We start from the raw sequence: 24109 nt of genomic DNA on the forward strand, positions 1-24109 counted from the left end.
TTTATCAGCGAATCGCGTGGGTGGGTGGTCGTGGGAGATTTATATAGAAATAGATTTATATAGAGATCTCCCACCAACTGTGCACTAAAAACAAATGTCCCGAAAAGCGGCAGATCTAAAGGGATTTCGGTCTGGAATGCAGGCAATAGTTGAGCCATTAGTATCTGATTTCCTATCAAGGTATTTGCTTCGAACATCCTTATTGTTTGGAATCAGGAAATCTTGTTCCCCCAGGTAACTACGAGGAATTCCAAAGACAATAGAGAGTTTCGCTGCTGCAGTTTCTTTTGTGCGCCTATGGGCTGTCCTTCCTCCTTGCAACTACCCGTACTCGGGACATTTGGCTCCGTCTGGTTTTTGTTCGTCTTGCAGTATATCTAGCACATCAGCATGTTTTCGCACTTCGCCTTCTGTCTGCCTGCCTGCCTATGGGGCCGAAACATCTGCCGTTTTCGTTGCAGTTTGTTTTCGTTGTAGTCTCACCGCAACCGCGCCATGTGTCAGGAGCAGGATGAGTGCAAAAAAGAAGCACCGGGTAACTAGACCGCCATTTTGTGTTGCTCTCGTTCGCTATCTGAAACTCCGAATGGTAACTGCTGCCTTAAAGACATGATCTTTGGTAATAGCAAACATTTCAAAGGACATTTTTCGGGCATCTAACATCGAGTTTATTCATTGATTTTCTCTTAACTTGATGCGTTCTCTTTGTCGCTCTCTTTCCTGCTTGTTGCATGCTTCGGGCAGGTGGCTGCTCTCTTCGGCACTCTTCCCCGGCAATTCCCCCGCTTAATTTACCATTGCCTTTACCGCAACTTCGTACTCGTCTGCTCTCTCGCTTTAGCCGAAGCGTGCCGAACGAAGCCGAGCATTCGGCATGGCAGCGAATAAAAGGAAGTGCCGAAGACGCGCCGCTTCAGTCCTTCGAAGAACGCCGCGCTGAAAACATCCTTCCATTGGAAGGTGCTCTAGTGAAATCGGTGATATACTTCATCCAGTGCTGCGAGCGAACTTTCCGTGGACCAAAAGTGAAAAGAACAGCTAAGCCAAGCAACAAGGATTAAGCCCGAGGAAACGCCTGGAATAATTGTAGCATTGTTTGCCAGCGCCTTTTTATAAGGTGTTTGACTGTCACGGCGCCGGAAAGTCAAGGAGAATTGTTTGTGTGTCGGCATGCGTGCCAGTTATTTGCATAAATTGCCCATCTAACTCGAGTTCCCTTTTTTGTGCGGTGTGAATGAGAGATTGGCAAACATTCCCGGACCTCCAAAAAAAGAAAGTTTCGCGTGACCATTTAAATTGCCCTGCAACAATGGCAGGTTCAAACGTTTTGTGGCCAATACTCCTGGCCGTGGTGCTGCTCCAAATATCCGTGGCATTCGTGAGTGGAGCGGCCAGTGGTGGGGTAGTCCTTAGCGACGTGAACAACATGTTGCGCGATGCCAAGGTGGTGACCTCGGAGAAACCCGTTGTGCACTCAAAACAGGAAACGGAAGCGCCGGAATCCAGCGTGGAGCTGCTCCGCTTCGTCGATGATGACGAGGATAGCGAGGACATCAGCTCCATTGAACGGCAGGATGGCAGGACAATGGAGAGCAAAAAAATGGCCGATCAGGTGCGCCTGTTGACCAAGCAGCTCAACGCCCTGATGCTGCGGCGCCGCGAGGATTACGAGATGCTGGAGCACAATCTGCGCAAATCCCTGCGGCTCACCACGAATGCGAACAGCGTGGACGCCGACATGCGCAGCGAACTGAACCAACTCAGGTAAGCTGGCCAGGCTTAACCCACCTGCTCTAAATCGAATTTGAATTTTTAATTTGCGCCGCGCACAGACACAGACCCGCTCCATTGGTCAATGTCTCGCTGGCAATTTGTGGGCCTAGAAACTTGGCGCTAACTTTCCCGCAGTCACGTAGAACTTGTCGCCCAACTTTGGCCAACAAATTGATGGCCCTCTAAAGCGGGCAACAGTTTGTAAACAGGGTGAAAAATATATCTTTCTTATTTAAGAGTCTAGTTTTAGTGTTAGATTTAATGCATTTAAATTAAGTTGGACATACAAATTTGTATACGTATGATAAGGTAACTGCGGGGCATGATACGAATCATGGTTAGTTGCTATATTTTGTCCTAGCACTCCTTTCACTTTAAGATAGCTATGATAGTTAGTCATTTCCACCCTTTAAAGTATTCACGCAATATGTCCATTTGCTTCGCAATCACTTGCCTTGACTAATAGGTATATGATAGTTGGCACACTCCTTCCTATCCAGCGTTCTCTCATGCTATATCACTGTTTTTCCCATCTTCCCTTGACACGGCGCTTGCAATTATTTACGACTGTTGTGACAGCGAAAACTTCAGTTTTTCCCTCCATTTTGCGAATCCTTCAACTTTTTCATTCGAGGCCAGTGCAATGAAGAATAGAATTCCTATGCGGCACATGATTGTGCTCCACTAATTCAGACAAATATGTGATGGGGAAAAACGCAGGAAGCGGCAGGATAAGACATCTAATCAGAGCAAAGACACGAGCCAGTGGCCCAGCCCAAGTTTGCGTAGCATTCGTGATTTGTTTTGTTGTCATTGTCATGGGCTGACTAATAATGATTGTCTCATCGAGCTGAACGCACACACATATATCAGTTTCGCCAGTGCCACTACCGGACTCTACCCACTACCACTCGGAATACCATCTTCTGTGGCAGCGTAAAAAAATACGTAAAAATGGCACACTCTTAATTTACTGAACAAATAGCCAAGGTTAGACCGTTGTTGTTGCTGTCGTGGACATCGTAAACTTTGTCAGTGACACCGTAAATAATTCAGCACACGCTCGTGTTTATACACTCCATATACATATGAGGAGTGTGTTTTGCAAAAGGGACTTGTCCGTGGAGATGGTGTGCTGGAGCTGGGGATGGAGCTACCAACTCCCAAGGCAAACGCCAGTCAAACGTCATGTCAGTTGTGGTTTATGTGATCCACTATCTCCGCCGCCCACACAAAACCGACCACATTACGTACCTTCGACCGACATTCACGCCCACTTACCGCCCAATTTCCACCCACCGCCCATCTGGATCAGCTTTAGCCGCAGTCCGCTCAGTCGGGCAACATCATTATCTGATTGAGCTGAATAGCGTGTTGGGCAGGTCCACTCTGTTGATTTGATAACAAGATTCGCTTCCAAAAGTTACACCGCTGCGTCCAATTTGGTAATTAAACTGGAAAAAAATCAGAAAATCCAGATGCGAACACCATCAGACGTCATCAAATCAGGTCCGATGAAGTTCGGCATTTGCAGTGTTCATGTTGCGTTTTCAATTTGCTCGCTTGTCATTGACAGCATTTTCAATTTTCCGTTGAATGACAGTCAGTGTTTTTTTTTTTTTTTTTTTTTTTTGGACGGAAAAAGCTGGTACGGCAGCCAAGCGAAAAATTGCCAGGCGAAAAGGGAAATTCGGTTGGTTTGGCATTACTACAAAAGTTGCCAATGGGCAGGGTTAGGAACTGTTATTTTTTTAGGGCTAGTAATGCAAGTTTTTCAGCTCCGTGCTAAAGAACACATTTTTATTCTATTTGGCATACCAAATCTTTGGCTATATGTGTACATGTGGAGTTTTGGGCTTCCGGCAGTGCTGGGTGGTCAGTTACGGCTTTTGATGTCCCAACTTTTGCAAGACCCCCGACCTGTTTTAATTAAATATTTAAGTAATTGTGTGGAAAACGGAGAGCCCAACAAATCCATAACTTTTCATAGTCTGTCTGGATGGGGCCACAAAAACTTTTGCAAGCCATAAAATTAACAAAAAACGCCCACGCACAATGCAACAATTTGAAATATTACGTATACGCTGGCTGGCATGAATAAAAACCTAACCGAATGTGATGTATGTATATGTACATCCACCACCAGTCAGGAGATGGGGAACACAACTTTTCTTTGGACCACTTTATTTTTGTCTTGTTGCCGGTTGGGTTTTTTCTTTATGAAAATTTCATGTAGCTGTGCTCTTTTGACAGTGAAAAATAAAAGTACAGCGGCAGCTGCTCTGCTTCTCCTTCTTCTTCTTCGGCTGCTGCTGCCTTTCGAAAAACAAAACTTTTTACCTACGCTCCGAATTTGTTCAGCTTCTTGCGGCTGTGCTTCCGTTTCCGCTTCCTTCCAACTGACTACTTTAATTGTCTGAAATGCCACAAAAATGCGTTTCGTTCGGTCTTGGTCTCATTTCGCTCTTATTTTTTGGTAGCTGGCAACTGCCACAAGTGCTACAACATTTTCATTTTCATTCTCAGCATTTAAACAACGTTTTCACCCAGCACTTGTTGTTTGCGGTCTGTTCGCACTTGATTTTTTATTTTGAATGTTTTCCGGCAAACTTTGCCATCGCCATTTGTGAATTTCTGTCCGCTGTCCGCTTTTCCTGATTTCTGTGATTTCCGTTTGTCGACAATGTTTGGGGCTGGTGAAATAATCTCGCAGAGCTTAAATTAAACGCTCGATGGAAATTTAGCGGTATCGAGGTGGGGCTGCAGCATGATTGAGTGCAGGTCAAAATCCCATTAGTGGACCGCACGCCAGCCGCATTGGCAATTAAGTTAGCCGACAGCCTGAAAATGTCAATTTAAATTAGATTTCCTGGCCAGAGTGTAGCAATTAAAGCATTACCTGCCCCCTGCTAATTAGAGACCTATTAAATTTTTTTTTCCTTTTCAGGGAGGAGCTGGCCGCGCTGCGCTCCTCGCAGAGTGGCAACAAGGAGCGCTTGACCGTCGAGTGGCTGCAGCAGACGATCTCCGAGATCCGCAAACAGCTGGTGGATCTGCAAAGGACGGCCAGCAACGTGGCCCAGGATGTCCAGCAGCGCAGCTCCACCTTTGAGGATCTGGCCACCATTCGCAGTGACTATCAGCAGCTTAAGCTAGATCTGGCCGCTCAGCGCGAGCGCCAGCAGCAGACGGAGGTCTACGTCCAGGAACTGCGCGAGGAGATGCTCCAGCAGGAGCAGGACTTCCAGCATGCCCTCGTCAAGCTGCAGCAGAGGACTCGCAAGGACGGCTCATCCGCCAGTGTGGAGGAGGAGAGCGGTAGCCAGGAAGCCAACCAGGAGGTGAGTACCTGCTTTATGCTAATCATCAGATAAGCACGCGACGGCCAAGGTAAAGCAGTCGTGCACTGGCAAAAATACTAAATGATTCCGTGTTTATTGTTACTTAAATGTGTAGGTTGAAAAGGATATACATACATATCTGTTTCTCCCAGTGTATCCTTTTATGACTCCCGAAAGAAAGCCGCTGGTTTGTTTTCTTTCTCCTTTAAGTGCGTCCCATAAAGCGGCCACCAACGTGGCGGGCCATTATCTGGCCGTTTTATGCCTTACTTTATACGCCAAACCCTCCGCCAGGTGAAGAGCGAGCGCTAAAGGTTGTGACAGATAGGAGGTTGGAGGTGGGTGGTGGGCGTTGGGCGTTGGGCGGCACGATGTGCTAACGAGTGGGTCCAAAATCGCAATCCGCCTTTTACCCCGCCGTTTTAACGGCCCGCCACACACACACACACACATGTTGGCCAAATTACTCATACGCACCGCAGGACGTTGTCGTATTTAATATTTAATGCCAGACTCGACCGTCCCTGGCAGCCACTTAGGCCTCACGTTCAATGCCTTAATCTCCTCCTGGGCCCCCGGGCGACTTATAAAGAGATTGCTGCAAATGATGGAGCCATGATCAGTGGCATCCTTTCGTCAAAATCCGAGCATACTTACTGGGGCTCTCATGTTGGGCTTACAGTGAATGATGTGGAGTTCTCGAAATCGGATCTGCATATGAAGGACTCGGACTTGGACTTGTACCGACTCCGACTCGTATGCTACCACATCCTAGGTGCAGGGATGTAAGGACTCGACACCCTACCGCCTCCTTAATTATAATTAATGTCAATAAAGGGCTTGCAGCAGCAACAGCAGCAGCAACCTCAACAATGGAGTGAAAACAAAGGCAGCTGGCAGGGGGGAGCCATGGCGATGGAAGGGCAGCCAGGTAACCAGCTCCAGGTTGCTTCATTAAAAGGATTATGCGTCAGACCGCTCCAATATGAGAATGCGGTAACGTTGTTGGACCATCAACGAAATATGTCAGTGGGGCCCTGATGCCCCTCATCCCCATTAAACTGGTTTGGCAGCCACCTGTTTTGATCTGCTTGCTGGCTGGTTTGCCGTTCCTCCAGCGTTATTCAGTCGTTTCGCTCCACTTTGAAGTTTGGCTTAAGCGAAATTTGCTTGCTTAGAAGCAAAATGTGTACACTTCTTGCCAACAAAATTCACGGGCTTGGCTGGAAATTGTATATGTGCTACGTTCGCCCACAAAGCCGAGAAAATTTCGACGAGCTGACGCAATTACTTGCGAGTCTCAAAGGGCGAAATAGAAATTTAAGAAGTATATGTGGGAATTCAAAGGGAAAAATACATCGTTTCGGCTTCGGTTTTTGGTTTTTGTGTCTTTAAAGCATAAATAAATAAAGCATAAATAAAACATAATATTTTTTATCCGACTTAAGAATTTCAAGCACAATAGTTGTATCTTATAAACGCATGATATAGACGATTAGGGATAGTTTCAATTAATCCAGATGACCATGAAGCTTTATTAATTCAAACCCGATTCCCCCGAGATCAATTGACCATGGTCAACCTCCACTTCACGCAGGTCCGATATACCCTTGAGACTCCTTAAGTACAAGGAGGGGATTAAGTGCTCAACCGAGCAGCTTAAGCGGCTTTCGCCGGACCTCGGCGCACACGCATCACATGCTGTTATCCATATATCCTCGTATCCCAGCAGCCTGGGTGTATACATATATATATATAGCATTAATGGGCAGGCCGTTGCCAAAATATAAAGCGAAATTGCTGAAAATTGCAAAACAAAAAGCAGGAAATCACCTTTTAATCGCCCTGAGTCAAAGGAGAGGCGGTTTTTTCGGGCCAGTAGGGATGGGGATTGCTATTCACTGGCCAGCTGCTTTTGGGGAACTGGCTTAGGTTGACTCGATGGCTTGACTTGATGGACAGACCGCGCAGGAGGACCGGGCCTTTGTCTCTTAACTTGCCAAGTTTTGGCAGCCGACAGCAGGAGTTGGAGCTGTCGAGTGGTGGTGGTAGATGGCGATGGTACAGGGTATAAGGTAGATGGAGCTGCGGCAGATGCTCTCGAGTGCTCCGATAATCAGTTCCCCTGCCACCTGCCTCGCTCCCCCCATCGCGGCACAATTTGATCCTTTTCATTACTTTTTTCACTCTGTCTCGCTGGTTTCTTTCCCACCAAAACAAAAAAACGATGAAGGCATCGGTGTTGGGAGGGGTGCTTTTTGACCAAGAAAACCAGTTCCTGGACTTTTTCATCACAAAAACCAAAAGCAATTTTTGAAAATTGTTATTATAGAAGCGCAGCAAAGCAGAAATTAGGTTAAATTAGAACAAAGAGCAAAAAGCAGATAACAAAGGCCAGGGAGCCGAAAATAGAAAGGGCAGATGGAAAAAAAGGAAACATCTCAAGGATAACCAGCAGCAAAATAAATACAAATACAAACAATAAAAATGCACAGGTGGCCGCCACGAAAAAGTAATACCAAAAAATAGACAATAATTTCCTTTGTGTGTGTGTGTGTGTGTGTGAGTGGATGGTTGAATTTAATCAACTTTCCTTTATTTGATTAGCCCGGAAAAATGTACAAAGCCAAAGCAGTAAAGTTATGCAAAAGCCAAAATAAAAAAACCTTGGGGGATTAAACGAAAACCAGAGACAGAGGATTCGCAAAAATTGCCAGCGAAATTGTTAAAAGTAAAAATAATAAATAAAAAGCTACACAAGTAGGTAAAAGTTACCATGGAGATACTAGTAGAATTAAATAACAATTTTTGTCTTGGCTGTTGGAAGCATTTAAAGGTGAAGCATATAAATTTCAGATTTGTATTTTGTCAAATAGCCATAATAATTTACGCAAATAAACACAAATTTAATTCACCTTGATAAATTAGCCGAATTAAGCTTGATTTAATGGGCATAGCCAAACTTTGCTTTATGTATTTATTTCCCTGCTCAGATGTGATAACACTTGAACCAAACACATCTGCCGGTGACAGGGGAAAAGCCAAATATAATTTGCCAACTCTAATTGCAGGCAGTCGTCAGATTGATGCCCTTCTGATATAAAACCGAATACTTCTATGTATATATATATAAATATACAATACATATGTGCTGGACCATTCTGTGTAACAAATCGCTTTGATGAAAGCTGTCACTTGCAACAGTTGGGCCAGATATTCGAGACGAAAGAGGGAAAAAACACAAATGTTTATCATTGGTTATTGATGCTACTATATCTTGGGCGGAGGTTCCGGGTTGGGGTGGCGTAGTGTATTGTACATATGAGGGACTGGCTGTTAAATTAGCAAGGCAAACAAATGCCAGGCACACAACGGCAGAACGCCAGAAAACGAAGGAATCGAGGAGGAGCAGATGGAGCTGGAGGAGCAGGAGCTATGGCAGCAGCTCCAAGGCAAACTGACACGAAGAATCCGGTTTCGGATATCTTTGTATGTCTATGCTTTCGTACCCCCAGCTCCCAAAACTCCCCGCAGTGTCTGCCATTTTTACCTTATTTATGTTGATATTTGTTTTGCCTTTGTTTCATGTTACGTACGACCATCTCTCTCTCTCTCTGGCAATTTGTTTGATTGTTGTCGAGCTGGTTTCTGGCCTTTTGTATCGGTAAAATATACATTTCGCAGGCGTCAAGTTGTCTGTATTGAAACAATTGTCCTTTGCTTAGATTTCCAGTTTTTCTTGGAAATTAAATACGGTTTTGAAGCATATTTGTGGGCTACATTTGAGTTTCAAATTATGCACACGCCTGCCACATTTCGTCCAGAGGATCACGTTGACGTTGACTTTGAGTTGAGTTCCCGGCAACGAGCGTTTTTGGCCCCCAAATGCGCATTAACTTAATGGCATTTTGTGGCGCCCAACGACGACTCAGCTAGCCCTCTTTTCCTCCTATCTGCCACTGAGCTCAACTTTTTCAAGCATCGCACAGAAGTCCTATTTAATTTTTACGACAATGCGCCGTGCAGAAGCCCAGGAACTGAACAGGAGCAGATTTTTGCTCTTTTTCTCATGCTCCATCCTCCTCCATGCGGCATGCTGCATTCCCAATACCCATTCTCATTTTCCATTTTCCCATACCCATCCCTCGTGGAATTGCTGTCGCGCTAATAGCAAATCCTTGTTAGCTTTCACTTAAGTACAACATGTAAAATGCTCACTTTTAATCCATGAAGCAGCCCGGCCAGCCCAGAAATTAATTAGTTCCCATTTTCCTGGCGCTTCGGCTGTTCCTGTTCCCGTTCTGATCCTTTTGTTTATGACTTTGCACGAAAAACACTTGAAATATTTATACTTCAATTTCGATTTCAATTAACGCGGCCATTGGCCATTGCACACAAAACAACCAAAAAAAAAAAACCGAAAAATTCACTTGTCTCTGTGGCGGGGAAATTTGAGCTACATAAATCACATTTAATTATACCGTTGATGGGCGAAATTTATATGCCAGTGCTGGCACCTTTCCGCCTTAGAAATATATATATATACACCACTATAGCAAACACGTTTGCCCGAATATATATTGAGGATTTCTCCGTTTTGATGGCCATGTAAAATCCCAAATAAGAAGACTTTACTCGTTGAGTTTTTGTAAGAAACTGATTTTATTTGGAAATATCTTCGGTTTAAATAGGTGACATGAGAATCGCATCTTAAAGTAAATGGCCTACGCAGAGGCCTAAGTAAATAGTCCCCGCCTTATCGAGGTCCCACGCTCGGGCACATCTGCCTATCTTGAGCGGCGAGGACCTTATCTGTGGTCTCCCACTAAGGGACTATTTTAGGAGGCGGGGAACGATCTCAAGTGACTGACTCATGTAGTGTGCACTTAAATTACATGTTTTTGAGCAATGCACCCATGTCGCCTTAGATAACAAAATCCTAAATATAATTTATCGCTCTCGATTCATTTACATAAGATATGAACGGAGCCCAAAATTGTAAGTCTTTAAATATATTCGTGTTCATGTGTGAACATTCTGCCAAAGGGCCAGCAAGCTGAGATGTACATTAGTATATTAGTTGCATTTATAACAGTAGTGGACTGTATTTATTTGATATATGTTCATTTATTTTGCAACTAAGATTTCAATGGGCCTAGTTTTTCTGGCTTTTAATTTTATTGGATTACAATTATGGTTTATATTATTTTTAATTCAACAATTTGTACTCAATTAACTTATTTTAAACATTTTGCTTTTTCTATGTAGAAGTACATTTTCTATTAAACAACGATATAGTGGACTGTATATTTTTATTTGTTATATTATTTTATTGTTTATTTACTATTGATATTTATAGTACTGGCAACGGACCTGCAAAGGTTATTGCTTGCATTCTTTGTTGCACAGCACATTTCCGTATGAAATATATTATTAATACTATCATTAGTATTAAAGCAATAATTAATCCAGCATGTCCGGAAATATGATGGAAATGTAAATCTTTCAATTTTTGATGGTTCTCTTTCATAAATTTAATTTCATTATTCAATCGTTCAAATTCCTCAGTATGATTTAATATTGATAGTTTCAGCGGATCCCAAATAATCTTCGGCGCTTCACTAACTTCTCCTATATAAGGTGTTGATAATAATTCTTCACTTTCGGACTGAATGTTATGGTGGGCAACTAGAATTTTATCGTCGGTTCTTGCCGTACAATATGGCGCAATGCTTAAAACTCCTTGCTGAGGCAAATCAAACAATTCAATTTGAGAGCCAGTACATTGCAGACGGACTTTGAATTCGCAGGAACCTTAAACAACCAACTACTTTTCTTTTCTAACTCTACCCAGTAACTTTTAGAGTCGACTACTGTTTTATAGATGCAGTTCGCCGCTTTATCTGGCTTTAGAGGCTGAATCTCACATGCATTATCATTCGCTGAATTCCAGGGCCAACTTCCTTTGCATATTCTCTTATTTAGTTGCCATTTCTGACATTGATTTAATGTGGCTTCCGTCATTATGTGATAGGAATCTATCTCAAAATTATAAATTAAATATTCGGACGTTGTATGCACCATTATTATCCGATCTTCATTTCGAATTGGCACCGGAATAAGCCTGAACAATTTGGATGGATGCCTGCTAAACAGAGGCACTTTTGCACTAATGATCAATTTATCGTCGATGAATAAACCCCTGGCTGTTAACAGTGTATACACCTCCTTAAGTTCCGTACCTGACCGTTTTCCTGGAATTACTAGGTTCTCCGAAAGACTCTGCTGAATTTTGGCAATTTCTTTTTTAAGCTGATTTGGCCTGAGAATATTTGTATTTAGCCTACCGTGATTAATATCAATCAACAGGCTTATAATGCCTGCTTGAATTTTTTCGCCTTCTTCAATCAATGAGTGTAGCTGTTTCGTAATCATAAAGAATTTTATTGATTCCTTATAAACATAATAATTTTCTTTAAGAACTTCTGTCATGTTCTCAATTCTTATTTGCATACTTCTAAAATTGGAGTTAACATCTTCTGTTGTTCTCTTAATTTCCTTTTTCCATTTATTCCTTTGCTGGAGCGTATGCAAATATTCACTTTTCCACTTAACCCAGAAATCTTTCTTCATTTTTTGGATAAGTCTCCACCTATCCAAATTTCCGATTTTTTCATCTTCCATTGGTTCGACTATTTCTAAAGGTGGTCTTCCAATTAAAAAATGACCTGGTGTTAAAACTTCTTGTTGGTCCTTCTCACTAACTATAGTGTATAATGGCCTTGAATTTAAGCATGCTTCTATTTGACATAAAAGAGTTGACATTTCTTCGTAAGTCAAAATAGTGTCGCCGATTATACGCTTTAAATGGTATTTCATTGACTTAACTCCAGCTTCCCAAATACCTCCGAAGTGAGGTCCTGCCGGGGGAATAAAATGCCAATCAATCCTGTCCTTTTCAAGCTGCGCTGCAATCGTTATATTTTCTTGTATTGCATTAAATAACTCTTGATCTAATTTTCTTGCAGCTCCTACAAAATTTGTTCCGTTGTCTGAATAGATATTGGAACATTTTCCCCGTCTAGCAATAAATCTTCTGAGTGCTGCTAAAAATGCGTCTGAAGTTAGATCGCTTACCATTTCTAAGTGTATGGCTTTGGTGGCCATGCAAACGAATACAGCAACGTATCCTTTAAATGTTTTTTGGCCACGATTTTTTGAACATTTAACATAATAAGGACCTGCGTAATCTATTCCAGTATTAAGAAACGGGAATGTCATCGTCACTCTATATTTTGGCAAGTTACCCATTATTTGCTGAGCTGTATTTTGTTTATACCTTGCACACGTTACACATTCTCTTAAATACTTTTTCAACGAATTTTTCAACCCGAAAATCCAATACTTTCTTTGGATATAGTTTCGCATTAGGTTTATCCCTCCATGCAATGTTTCCTTATGAGCATTTTTTATTAATAAGCTTGTTAGGTGGCATTTTTCTAAAATGATTGGATGTTTAACATTAAATTCTGCATTGGAATTTTGCAATCTTCCTCCAACTCTTAGAACCCCATCCTTGTCCAAAAATGGATTCAATGACAATATTTTATTATTTGTCTTGATTTCCTTTTTGATTTTAAGGCACTTTATCTCTTGCCTAAACTGGTATTCTTGTTGTTTCTTAATAACAACTGTTTCCGCTATTCTTATCTCCTTTACTGAAATAATTGATGAATAGGCTTTATTTCTTGTTTTCATCTGCACGAATCTATTTATGTATGCTATTATACGTATAAGTTTTTCTATACTGGAATACCTTTCTATTAATTCGTAAATAGGATCATCTATTTTGTCATTTAATACCGTATTTATTAAGACAGGTTCTTCTACAGACTGCTGCCGAGGCCAAAGTTCTTTTGGGTCTGCTAGCCATTTCGGACCTTTCCACCAAAAATCACAGTTGATCAACTGGTTAGAATCCACTCCCCTGGATGCTAAATCTGCTGGATTATCCTCTGACTTAACATGATTCCATTCAGTATTTTTTAATTTCCGAATGTCATCCGTTCTTCTTTTTATAAATTTGATCTTACTTTGACCACTGTTAATCCATGCTAAGGTAATCGTGGCATCACTCCAAGCATAGATCTCCATTATATTGTCAATTGATCCTTTTAGTCTTTGGATTAATTCACTAAGCAGGTGAGCTGCACACAGCTCGAGTTTGGGAATTGTCTTCCTATTTTTTATAGGGTTGACTCTACTTTTGCTAGCTATTATATTAACATGAGGTCCTACTTTAGCATAGACTACTGCAGCATATGCTTTTTCGGAGGCGTCCGCAAATCCGTGAATCTGAATGACTGAAGAACTGTTTGAATTAATCCACCTTGGGATTCGAATATTCTCTAACAATAATAAATTTTCTTTATATTTTTCCCAATAATTTTTATCTTCTATGGATAATTCCTGATCCCATTCACTTTTATTTATCCAAAGTTTTTGAATAAAAAGTTTTCCTGAAACCGTGACTGGTGCCAACCATCCTAACGGATCAAATATTTTTGCTAGCGTTGATAACACAACGCGCTTATTTATATTTTTTGATTCATCATTACAATTTACGCTGAACTTAAATAAATCCTTTTGAGGTTCCCATTTTAGTCCTAAAGTTTTAACACATTCATTTTCGATAATATTGAGAACCTTATTGTCCCCTGTGTCCTCCACAGTGGTTAATATTTTGGAATTGTTGGAAATCCATTTCCTTAAGTTGAATCCAACTTTCTGCAATTCATGGGGAATTAATGTTATTAATTTATTAGCTTCTTCTACCGAATCAGCTCCAGTCATTAGGTCATCCATATAGAAATCATTCCTAATTATTGCACTAATAACTTGGTTTTTACATTTATCTGCAATATCTACCAGAACCCTGGTAGCCAAATATGGTGCAGATGCAGTTCCGTAAGTGACTGTGGTTAATTTATATGTTTTAATTTTTTCTTTTGGAGAATTTCTCCATAAAATATATTGATATTTTTGATCATTATTATCTATTTTAATTTGTCGGTACATCTTTTCAATGTCTGCCGAAACAACAAATTCCCATTTTCTCCATTTAATAATAATGTCAAAAATATCTTTTTGAACTCGTGGCCCAACCCACATTATGTCGTTCAAACTTTTGTTATTCGTAGTTTTTGCTGAAGCATCAAAAACTACTCTCAATTTGGTCGTAAGGCTTGAATCTCTAATCACTGCCTGGTGCGGTAAAAAATATTTGCCTTCATCACTCACTTCAATCATGTGTCCTAAATCCATGTATTCATTCATGAATTTAGTGTAGTCAACCTTAAGTTTTTCATTTCTTTTTAGTTTTTTCTCCAGATTCATGTAACGAGCTATCGCTTGTTTCTTTGAATCTCCTAAGGTGACATCCTCCTTGAATGGAATTGACACAATGTATCGCCCATCTGAATCTTTTTTTGTCGTTTTGATAAATTTATTTTCACAGATTTCAGACTCGATATCATCTTTTTCTTCTTCTTCCACTTCCCAGTAGCGATCTAACTCTTTTATTTCTATTGTTGTGGCTACAATGGTTTCTTTTCCTTTGGATTTTTTACATCCAGAAACTATCCACCCGAAATCAGTTTTTTGCCCAAGGAGACCGTCTATTTTTATAACTCCATTTTGCAGAATGTGAGTATATACGTCTGCTCCAATGATTAAATCAATGCGACCCGGTTTATTAAAATCGGGGTCGGCTAATTTAAAGTTCTTCCATTTTTTCTGATCAACATTAATCGTGTTGACTGGAAGTGCCTTCATAAGTTTTGGGAGAATAATTGCTTCAATTTCTAAATTTTTCGGAGAATTTCTTATCGAAATAACCGCTTTGTGCTTGGAGATGCACGTTCCTGTGGAAGATACTCCACTTATTTCAGTATGAGACCGAAATTTTTTCAATTTTAGAATCTGTGCAGACTCTTCTGAAATAATTGTGCTTTGAGAGCCACTATCAATCAATGCTCTTAATTGTTCAAAGCCTCCATACCTCGACTTTACTTGAATCAAGGCCGTGGCCAACAAGGCTTGACCTGTTGTTCTACACGTATTCACTTTTTCTGGATTATGACCTGCAAAGTGAAGTAACGTGTGGTGAGGTTTACGACAAGTCGAACAAAGCTGCTCGCTTATACATTTTTTACCAAACGGATGCCTCAGACATCTTAGGCAAATCCCATTTTTTCTTACCCAGTCAGACCGTTCTGCTGGATTCATTATTTTAAATTTATGGCATTGAATTAAATAATGCCCTGGTAGTTTGCAATATGCACAATTGTCACTATAATTTTTATTCTTGTTATTATTAATCATTTTCTTTACAGGTTTTACTTCCTGTGAGAATGATGATATAGAATTGAGCCTTTGCTCTAAAAAGTCCATGACATCAGAAAGTGCCTGTATTTCTTTTGTCTTTTTAACATGGCTTTCATATAAATTGAGTGATTCTTTATTGAATTTCCGAAGAATTATGTGAGCGAAAATTGCATCCACATCTTCTGGTAATTGTGCCTTTAATTTTATAATATAAATTGACTCGTTAATCGTGTCAATAAATGTCTTTATTTGCTTATTGGATTCTAAATTTAAATTTGGCATATCCATAAGCCTATTCATATGATCTGAGAATATGTTTCTTTTATTCTCATATCGCTTGGTCAAAAACTCCCAAGTGGCTTCATAATTTTCTCCAGAGCCGAGCAGTAAATGAGTAACCACATTTCTGGCTTCTCCTTTTAATGCTGACTTTAGATAATTAAATTTGAGAGAAGGACTGAGATCCTCTCTCACATGTATGAGCTCTGTAAAGAGTTCATTAAAAAGATCCCATTCTTTGGAATCACCAAAGAAGGTGGGAATCTGTATTTTAGGCAGGGTTGGTAACTCCTCCGCCTTAACAACCGTCGACATTTCAGCTTTATTTATTGTGCCACTGAGTCGACTATTAATGGCTGTAAGAATATTTTGTTTGTCAAATTCAAGTTCGCTAATTTCTTCTTCGAATAGCGAACTCTCAAAATGACTATTCACCTGTTCAATCAGGTTATCTATTTTATGCCATAAAAATTCAATTTTATTTTTCCTTATTTTAAGGAAATCTGGACTACTGTCTATTAGTTTAGACGTATCTTCTAGATATACTCGAAATTGGCCAACATTATTACGAAATGCCTGCTCTACTTTTAAAGCGTTGTTTTGTGCTATACCCTCTTTTTCAGGGTGACCACGCATTTCAAGGTTTAATGTAGGGGGAGGGTTTGATTTAGGGACAGTGTTTGATTTAGGGAAAGTGTTTTCTACCGACTCGCCCTTAATTTTTTCATTTTTATTTTTAATTTTTTCTAACACCATCATTATTAAATCATACTGCTTCGCGTTAAAATATTCATGATCGACAACGCCGATCTTTAACAAATTGCTATGATTAGCAATGAAACATTTTTGAAGCTCATTTAATTTTAGAATTTCTACATCTGTTAATGTTGGTTTTACTTCCAACTTTCTAATTTCCAAAATAATTTCGGACTGCTTCTTAAGGAATTGAATAGTCTTTTCTGACATCATTTTGAAAATTTTTTGTAATTTCTTAATATATATAGTACGTGTATATGTATTTTATATGTATTTATATATATATGTGTGTTTGGATAAACAGAAAATTCTTGTTTTGACTTAGCTGATGTCGTTGTTGTTGCTGCTGCTGTTGCTGCTGTTGTTGCTGCTGTTGCTACTGCTGTTGCTGCTTCTGCTGCTGCTGTTGTTGCTGCTTCTGCTGCTGGTAGAGGCTCCTTTGAATTTGACTTCCTTCTCTTCTTTAAGGCTCCGTCGATGTTTAAAGATGATTTTTTTTTTTTGTTTTTTTGGCACGTTTTATTATTTTTGTAGTCCAGTCAGATTTTTTGTTTTTTAGCCATTTATTTCGGCATTTATGCTCTTTTGGCATATACACTGCACTCTATTTATGAGCTGATTTAATGCTATTAGAGCATTTATAAGGCACTGTTTTCAGGCACTTTTTATTTAATTTATGCTCTTATGGCATATACACTGCACTCTATTTATGAGCTGATTTAATGCTATTAGAGCATTTATAAGGCACTTTTGTTATGCACTTTTTAATTTCACAATTGCTGATGTATGGCCTCAAGCACGCCTTACCACAATTTATAATGGTACACAAAGCAACCTTTAGCTATAGACTATAAGGTGCTTGTTTTAAAACATAAAAGATTCTTTTGTATCTTTTTGCTTTTTATATTTATACTCTGTTCCTTACCTTTGGTAGGGGGAAACAAGAGTCACTTATTTTTGCTACCTTTAGCTGTAAGATGCTTAAAGGAGCTGGCCTTTCTCTGAGTTCCTTACCTTTGGTAGGGGGAAACTGCAGAGTCGATTAAAGGCTCGATTGACCAAATGTAAAATCCCAAATAAGAAGACTTTACTCGTTGAGTTTTTGTAAGAAACTGATTTTATTTGGAAATATCTTCGGTTTAAATAGGTGACATGAGAATCGCATCTTAAAGTAAATGGCCTACGCAGAGGCCTAAGTAAATAGTCCCCGCCTTATCGAGGTCCCACGCTCGGGCACATCTGCCTATCTTGAGCGGCGAGGACCTTATCTGTGGTCTCCCACTAAGGGACTATTTTAGGAGGCGGGGAACGATCTCAAGTGACTGACTCATGTAGTGTGCACTTAAATTACATGTTTTTGAGCAATGCACCCATGTCGCCTTAGATAACAAAATCCTAAATATAATTTATCGCTCTCGATTCATTTACATAAGATATGAACGGAGCCCAAAATTGTAAGTCTTTAAATATATTCGTGTTCATGTGTGAACAGGCCACTTCCCCGTCTCGGCCAGAGTTCATATAAAACGCGAACGTGTCGTATTAGCCGCGTTCGTGACCTTTCGCATAAAACAACGCCAAGGCTGTAGCAGCGCCACCCACTCAAAACGCCCACCGCCCAAACCACCCACTGCACCGACGAAACGTGCGTGAAGGCAAAGCAAACAACGGAGCGAAGGAAAAGCGGGAAAAGCGGAAAAAGCAGTGGCTGCGGCAGCAATGAAAACATTTTCACAACGGCCCAAAGTGTTCGATGCCGATGAGGCACAAACGCAACTTTGGCATAAATATTCATGAATGTTTTCCATATTTTCGGTGGTCTTTCGTTTGCTTTTTTTTTCTCTGGCAAGGAATACTTGAATTCGTTGCGGGAAATGATCAAAAATTTCGGAAAAATATAATTTGCTATCGAGTCTTTGGCAGTAAGTCGAATTGTGAATCGATTTAGGGATTTTCAAAAATAACCAAATCTTTGAAATCGACTTACGATTTTTCTTTTCGCTTAGCATATTTTTGTTTGCATTCCTTTAATTGGAAAATGTACAGCATTTCAAGGTTGACTAATTGGGATTAGAATGGAGAAGTAAAAAAGTAAAATCTACCATTGAAAGGGGTTTCAAGGAAAAGTCATAATTGCTTTTATTTTTATGTTGTGGCTCCCCTTTTTGCAGTATACTCGTATACAACTTGATTTCTTTGCGCATTCACTCATTGAATTCATTAGCAGGACACTTTCTGCCGCCCTTTGTGCCCGGTAGCAGCATCCTTTATTAGTCAATTACCCAGGACATTTCTATGACTGATGGCCACGAACATAAATGAAAAGGATACCCTGGGGCGGCAGATATGTAGAATAGATCCTGTGGCGTTGGGGCGCACTCATTCACGGCGCCGGCTGAATGTGACCCAAATGGCATTACCTTGGTTTACAGCTGCTCGCTGCTGTCACTCAGCAAAATTATTTCTATGCATATTGTATGTTTGTGGAAATTTATGCAGCTTTTACCACCGAGAGCTAGGAGATGCACGATAGGGATGTGGATACGGATGGGGTTGTGGGGCTGAGATTGGGGTTGGGCCGGGGGTTGGGGTTGAGGATGCTGATATGCGGATGTGGATGCAAATCCACCCACGCCACGTGGCACCAGCAGAAGAAGCAGCAGCTCCGGGGATTTACACGCTTTTGGGCAAAAGCTGCAGCTTGAGCTTGCTGCGTAGCTGCAGCTGACATTATTGTGGCACGCTCTGCCTGCCTGGTTATGAAATGCATTTATAATAAATGGATTTAGCATTCAATTCCCGGCACATAATCCCAGCCAGCGCAGCGACAATAGAATCTCAGCCAGCTTACCAGCTCTCCCCACGAATCATCCTTATCATGGGTTTTTGCCCATACTGAAGAATGTAATGAAATGTGGGTGGCACTGGGTCAGTTTGCGCCAAGGCATCAATCTTGGTGTCTTGACTTGCAATTTTTCCTTTGAATCAACTTTTAACTTGTGAAGGTTACTTAACATATTTTACAACAAAGATATCATTATAGTTTGGAATGCATAAGTTATGTAATATCGTAATGTTTCCTTATTTTTCTTTCAGCAAACCGGACTTGAAACCACTGCTGATCACAAGCGACGCCATTGCCGTTTTCAGAGCGAACAGATCCACCAGCTGCAACTGGCCCAGAGGAACCTGCGCCGACAGGTGAACGGATTGCGCTTCCACCACATCGACGAGCGGGTTCGCAGCATCGAGGTGGAGCAGCACAGGATTGCCAATGCCAACTTTAATTTGAGCAGCCAGATCGCTTCGCTGGACAAGCTGCATACCTCGATGCTGGAGCTGCTGGAAGATGTGGAGGGCCTCCAGACCAAGATGGACAAGAGCATACCGGAGCTGCGGCACGAGATCTCCAAGCTGGAGTTCGCCAATGCTCAGATCACCTCGGAGCAGAGTCTGATCAGGGAGGAGGGCACTAATGCGGCACGATCCCTGCAAGCCATGGCTGTAAGCGTCAGTGTCCTGCAGGAGGAGCGCGAAGGTATGCGGAAGCTGTCCGCCAATGTGGATCAGCTGAGAACCAATGTGGATCGATTGCAGTCGCTGGTCAATGATGAAATGAAGAATAAGGTGAGTTATGGCCACATTTGTAAGGCATCTATCATACACGAAATACTTTAAAATTGTTAAATTTGTGATGAAATTGCTGAATTCAATATAGTAACTCTTTATTAAATCTTCAAACCTTTTGTTCGCTACTTTAATTTTAAGTTCTTTAAGACTAGCCCTTGGCTAACTGAGATTTTCAATTATTTCCCGTCTCTCACACAGCTCACCCACCTGAACAAGCCGCACAAGCGACCACATCATCAGAATGTCCAGGCGCAGATGCCGCAGGATGATTCGCCCATTGACTCCGTCCTGGCCGAAACTCTGGTCAGCGAGCTTGAGAACGTGGAGACCCAGTACGAGGCCATTATCAACAAACTGCCGCACGACTGCAGCGAGGTGCACACTCAAACAGACGGACTGCATCTGATTGCGCCCGCCGGCCAACGGCATCCGCTGATGACGCACTGCACCGCCGATGGATGGACGACGGTGCAAAGGCGGTTCGATGGCAGTGCAGACTTCAACCGCTCGTGGGCGGATTATGCCCAAGGATTTGGGGCGCCAGGCGGTGAATTCTGGATTGGCAACGAGCAGCTGCATCACCTGACCCTGGACAACTGCAGTCGGCTGCAGGTGCAAATGCAGGACATCTACGACAACGTTTGGGTGGCCGAGTACAAGCGATTCTACATATCCTCGCGAGCCGATGGCTATCGGCTGCACATTGCCGAGTACTCCGGCAACGCTTCGGATGCACTGAACTACCAACAGGGTATGCAGTTCTCGGCCATCGATGACGATCGGGACATCTCGCAGACGCACTGTGCTGCTAACTATGAGGGTGGCTGGTGGTTCTCTCATTGCCAGCACGCCAATCTCAATGGGCGATACAATCTGGGCCTGACTTGGTTCGATGCCGCTCGCAATGAATGGATAGCGGTCAAGTCAAGCCGAATGCTGGTCAAGCGCCTGCCCGCCGTCGAGTGCCAGGCGAATGCCAGTGCCAGTGGCGCTTTTGTTTCCGTTTCCGGTTCGGCTGCTGATGCTGCGCCGTCGAGCGGTGCAACAACAACAACAACAACAGCAACAGCAGCGCCGGCGACGGTAACGACGCCGAAAACCAACAACAGTGTGGTCCAGTTCGTGGCCGCCGGGCAGGCGTAAGTGAGCTGATCCCGCCGTTAAAGCGAGGGAATGAAAACCGCTACAGTGAACCACCAGAGCCATGCCTACTATAGTTGGGAGTCCACTGTTTGTCTGTGGGAGGTGGATCTAAAAGATCGGTAGATAAGTGTAAAAAATAAACAGAAAATCGAATATCGAAGGGCCCCCCCCCCTCCACTATCCCATTGTAAATATTCAGCACATAAGTTGTAGCATTAATCTTTCAAATGGAGCTTACTCTGGCCTTAGAGTACACTAGGCGTATGCGTAATTTAGTTGGCAGCTGCCAGCCTCGTTTCAACCGTATAAATATTCAATTCTTTGGTCTTTCAACAAGATCTCATAGAGGCTTAAGTTCCGCGGTAGCATAAACTGAAGCGGGAGCAAAAGAGACAGAGAGGTGGTTAGAGAGAGAGAGAGCATATCATTTAAGAGAATGCAGAGTTAATGTCTAGATATAATCGTCCTGCCCCCAAAACTAAAACAAAAACTTAACTAGTTGTAACATGTAAGAGGCCTAATCTCGATTAGGCTCATCTCAGACAAATAATAAATATACAAACGGACTCGCGGAGAAGAGAACTTTCTAGCCTAAGTCACCATATCAGTCATATGAAGTATACATTTATTAGTTTAGCGTTGGTAAATGTACTTGTAATTGTTGTACAATATAATAGGGTATACGCATCCGTTTTCCCGCTTACTAAATATCTGCTTCAGTCCAAAACCAAACCGATTTCCCTAAACCAACCCATGGAGTCGCATGCCAAAGAGATCAAGTCAGAAATAGAAACAGATCATATGCAAGTTTTTACGAACACAAGAAACTGAAAACTATTTTCTGCAGTTTTGCATATACCAAAAATAAATAAACGAACAAATGAAGTGAGCGAAGGGCAAAAACCATGAGAGCTAAGAAAAATGCATTTAGCCAGTAAGTTATGAACTATATATATTATGTATACATTAATTTTATGTCCAGTAACTTTAAGCTAACTAAAAAAAAAAAAGGAAAACCAGAAAGCTTGGCCCTTAGACCGGCGTATTTTACAATAAATGGATTGATGTGAAAAGAAAAACCCAAACGGATAAGGCAATCTTTTAATGGACTTTCGGGGGGCTGCACAAGTAATCCATGTTTAATTAATTATAAGTGCCAAGGCAAACTAAATGGCATGATTTCCCCCTGGCAGCCCCAAGCAAATATGCACTCGTTATTCCACTTCCATTCACACGAACACATATGTAGTCACCTATATATACACATATATGTATATATGTATGGGTAGCCGGAGGAGAATGGAGATGTATTTCAATTGAAAGATGTTCGCACCCGGAGTGCAGATGGAATAGTTATCGTTCTATTTCGTTTCTTTTTTCAACCAACTCTACGAGTGCTGGGGGCCATTTATCAGCACGTGAAAAGTTGCCAACTGCCAGCGAGGAACTTTAATAATGCAAAACTCAAACATTTTTCATCATCTCGTTATATTGAGACCTCTTCGAGGGCGGGGTGAGGGGCATGTCGGGGCAGCCGCCCCCTCCACTGACACGATGATCCCCTTATTTATGCATTTATTTTGTTGACATTCTGCAGTCAAAACTTGCTGAGCTGCAAATGGATAACTTACTCTTTCGGCTACTTGGTCTGCGTTCAAAAGTTCAAAGTGCGGGTTCTCACAAAAAAAAAAAAAAAAACGAAGGAAATAATGCAAAAAATCGGAAAGGAATGAGAAATGCATGGCAATTTTGTTATGCAAATGCGCCAGAGAGCATACAAATTGACAGCGAATGGAGGGCGCTCGGATGGCTCGCATTGGAATGTAGAATTCGTGACATTTATTTATTGAGATACAACGGACGGGATTTGGCCATTCGATTGCTTACACAGAAAAAAGATGAAATTTATACGACAATCCGATTGATTTGATTTTTCATTTCGATTTGAAGAAGCGAATAAATAAAAGTTCCACGTTGCTAATACTTTCAAAACTACTCAACAGACCACTCTATTTGTATAACCTGTGCATAATTTGGAGAACAGCCTTTTTTTAGCGTGCACAAAGGTGGCTTTTAAATTCATTTCGAGATCCTACTTGGGGGTCGGTCAGCCAGTCGAGAAGTCAACAGGACTTTCTGCACCATTTAACCTGAGAGCGTCTTGCGAATGAAATCAAATTTGGTGTGAAGCCAAAGCGAATTGTTGTCCCAGCCGAGAAAAGGAAAAAAAAGGAACAAACGATGGCCAAAGAAATGAAAATTGCGTGCAAAGTGGGGAACCAAAAAAGGAAGCTGGCTCACCTCCAATGTAAATAAATGGCAAAATGGAGCAGCGGTTCGCACGCATTTAAAATGGAAATCATTTATGGTCGACAGAGCTCCATTCTCTTTCAACTTGCCACCCATTTGCATTTCCGGCAATTAACAAAGGACTTAAGCGAGGACAATGCATCCTCGAAAAATAAGCCAAGTGAACTCAGCTACGAATTGATGCGAGCAGCTCTAGTGCATTTTGTAATTTTAAATTGTTTAATTTATAAGATTTTTATTATGAAATTGTATGGCGCTCTTTTTTCAGATCTACTCCTCTCTTTTCGTTTTCCTTTCGGATGCATTTTTTATGGAATGTGCAACATGGCGTATGCGCAATTAAAATGCCAGCCAGCGCTTACACATTATTATCATAATTAATATCCAAGCCTAGTAATCGACCAAAGCCAGCTCAAAACTCTGGGAGAACAACAACAATTTAAACGATTATACACATCTACATATATGTATGGCATATGTATGCAAAATTT

General features: G+C 41.4%; 1 protein-coding gene and 1 non-coding gene across 3 annotated transcripts, besides 1 other annotated feature; one reads left to right on the forward strand and one right to left on the reverse strand.

Annotated features, from left to right (window-relative positions):
- Positions 1-912: 912 nt before the first annotated feature.
- On the forward strand, positions 913-22382 carry sca (scabrous). Of its 2 annotated transcripts, none has more exons than NM_165951.2 (4): positions 913-1764; positions 4721-5114; positions 19632-20162; positions 20364-22382. In NM_165951.2, exons 1-4 carry the CDS (start codon positions 1235-1237, stop codon positions 21306-21308), a joined length of 2400 nt encoding a protein of 799 aa, NP_725230.2. In that variant the 5' UTR covers positions 913-1234; the 3' UTR covers positions 21309-22382. The 2 variants fall into 2 exon arrangements, with proteins under 2 accessions (NP_725230.2, NP_476710.2); NM_057362.3 differs by having other exon boundaries at positions 20364-21462.
- asRNA:CR45137 (antisense RNA:CR45137) lies at positions 3983-19631 on the reverse strand. Its single transcript, NR_124529.1, has 6 exons — positions 18027-19631; positions 9333-9721; positions 5772-9278; positions 5250-5712; positions 4673-5191; positions 3983-4614 (listed from the first exon to the last, which is right to left on the reverse strand).
- Positions 9722-18026: a mobile genetic element.
- Positions 22383-24109: the final 1727 nt, after the last annotated feature.

Source organism: Drosophila melanogaster, chromosome 2R, assembly GCF_000001215.4.
Source record: "Drosophila melanogaster chromosome 2R".
NCBI lineage: Eukaryota > Metazoa > Arthropoda > Insecta > Diptera > Drosophilidae > Drosophila > Drosophila melanogaster.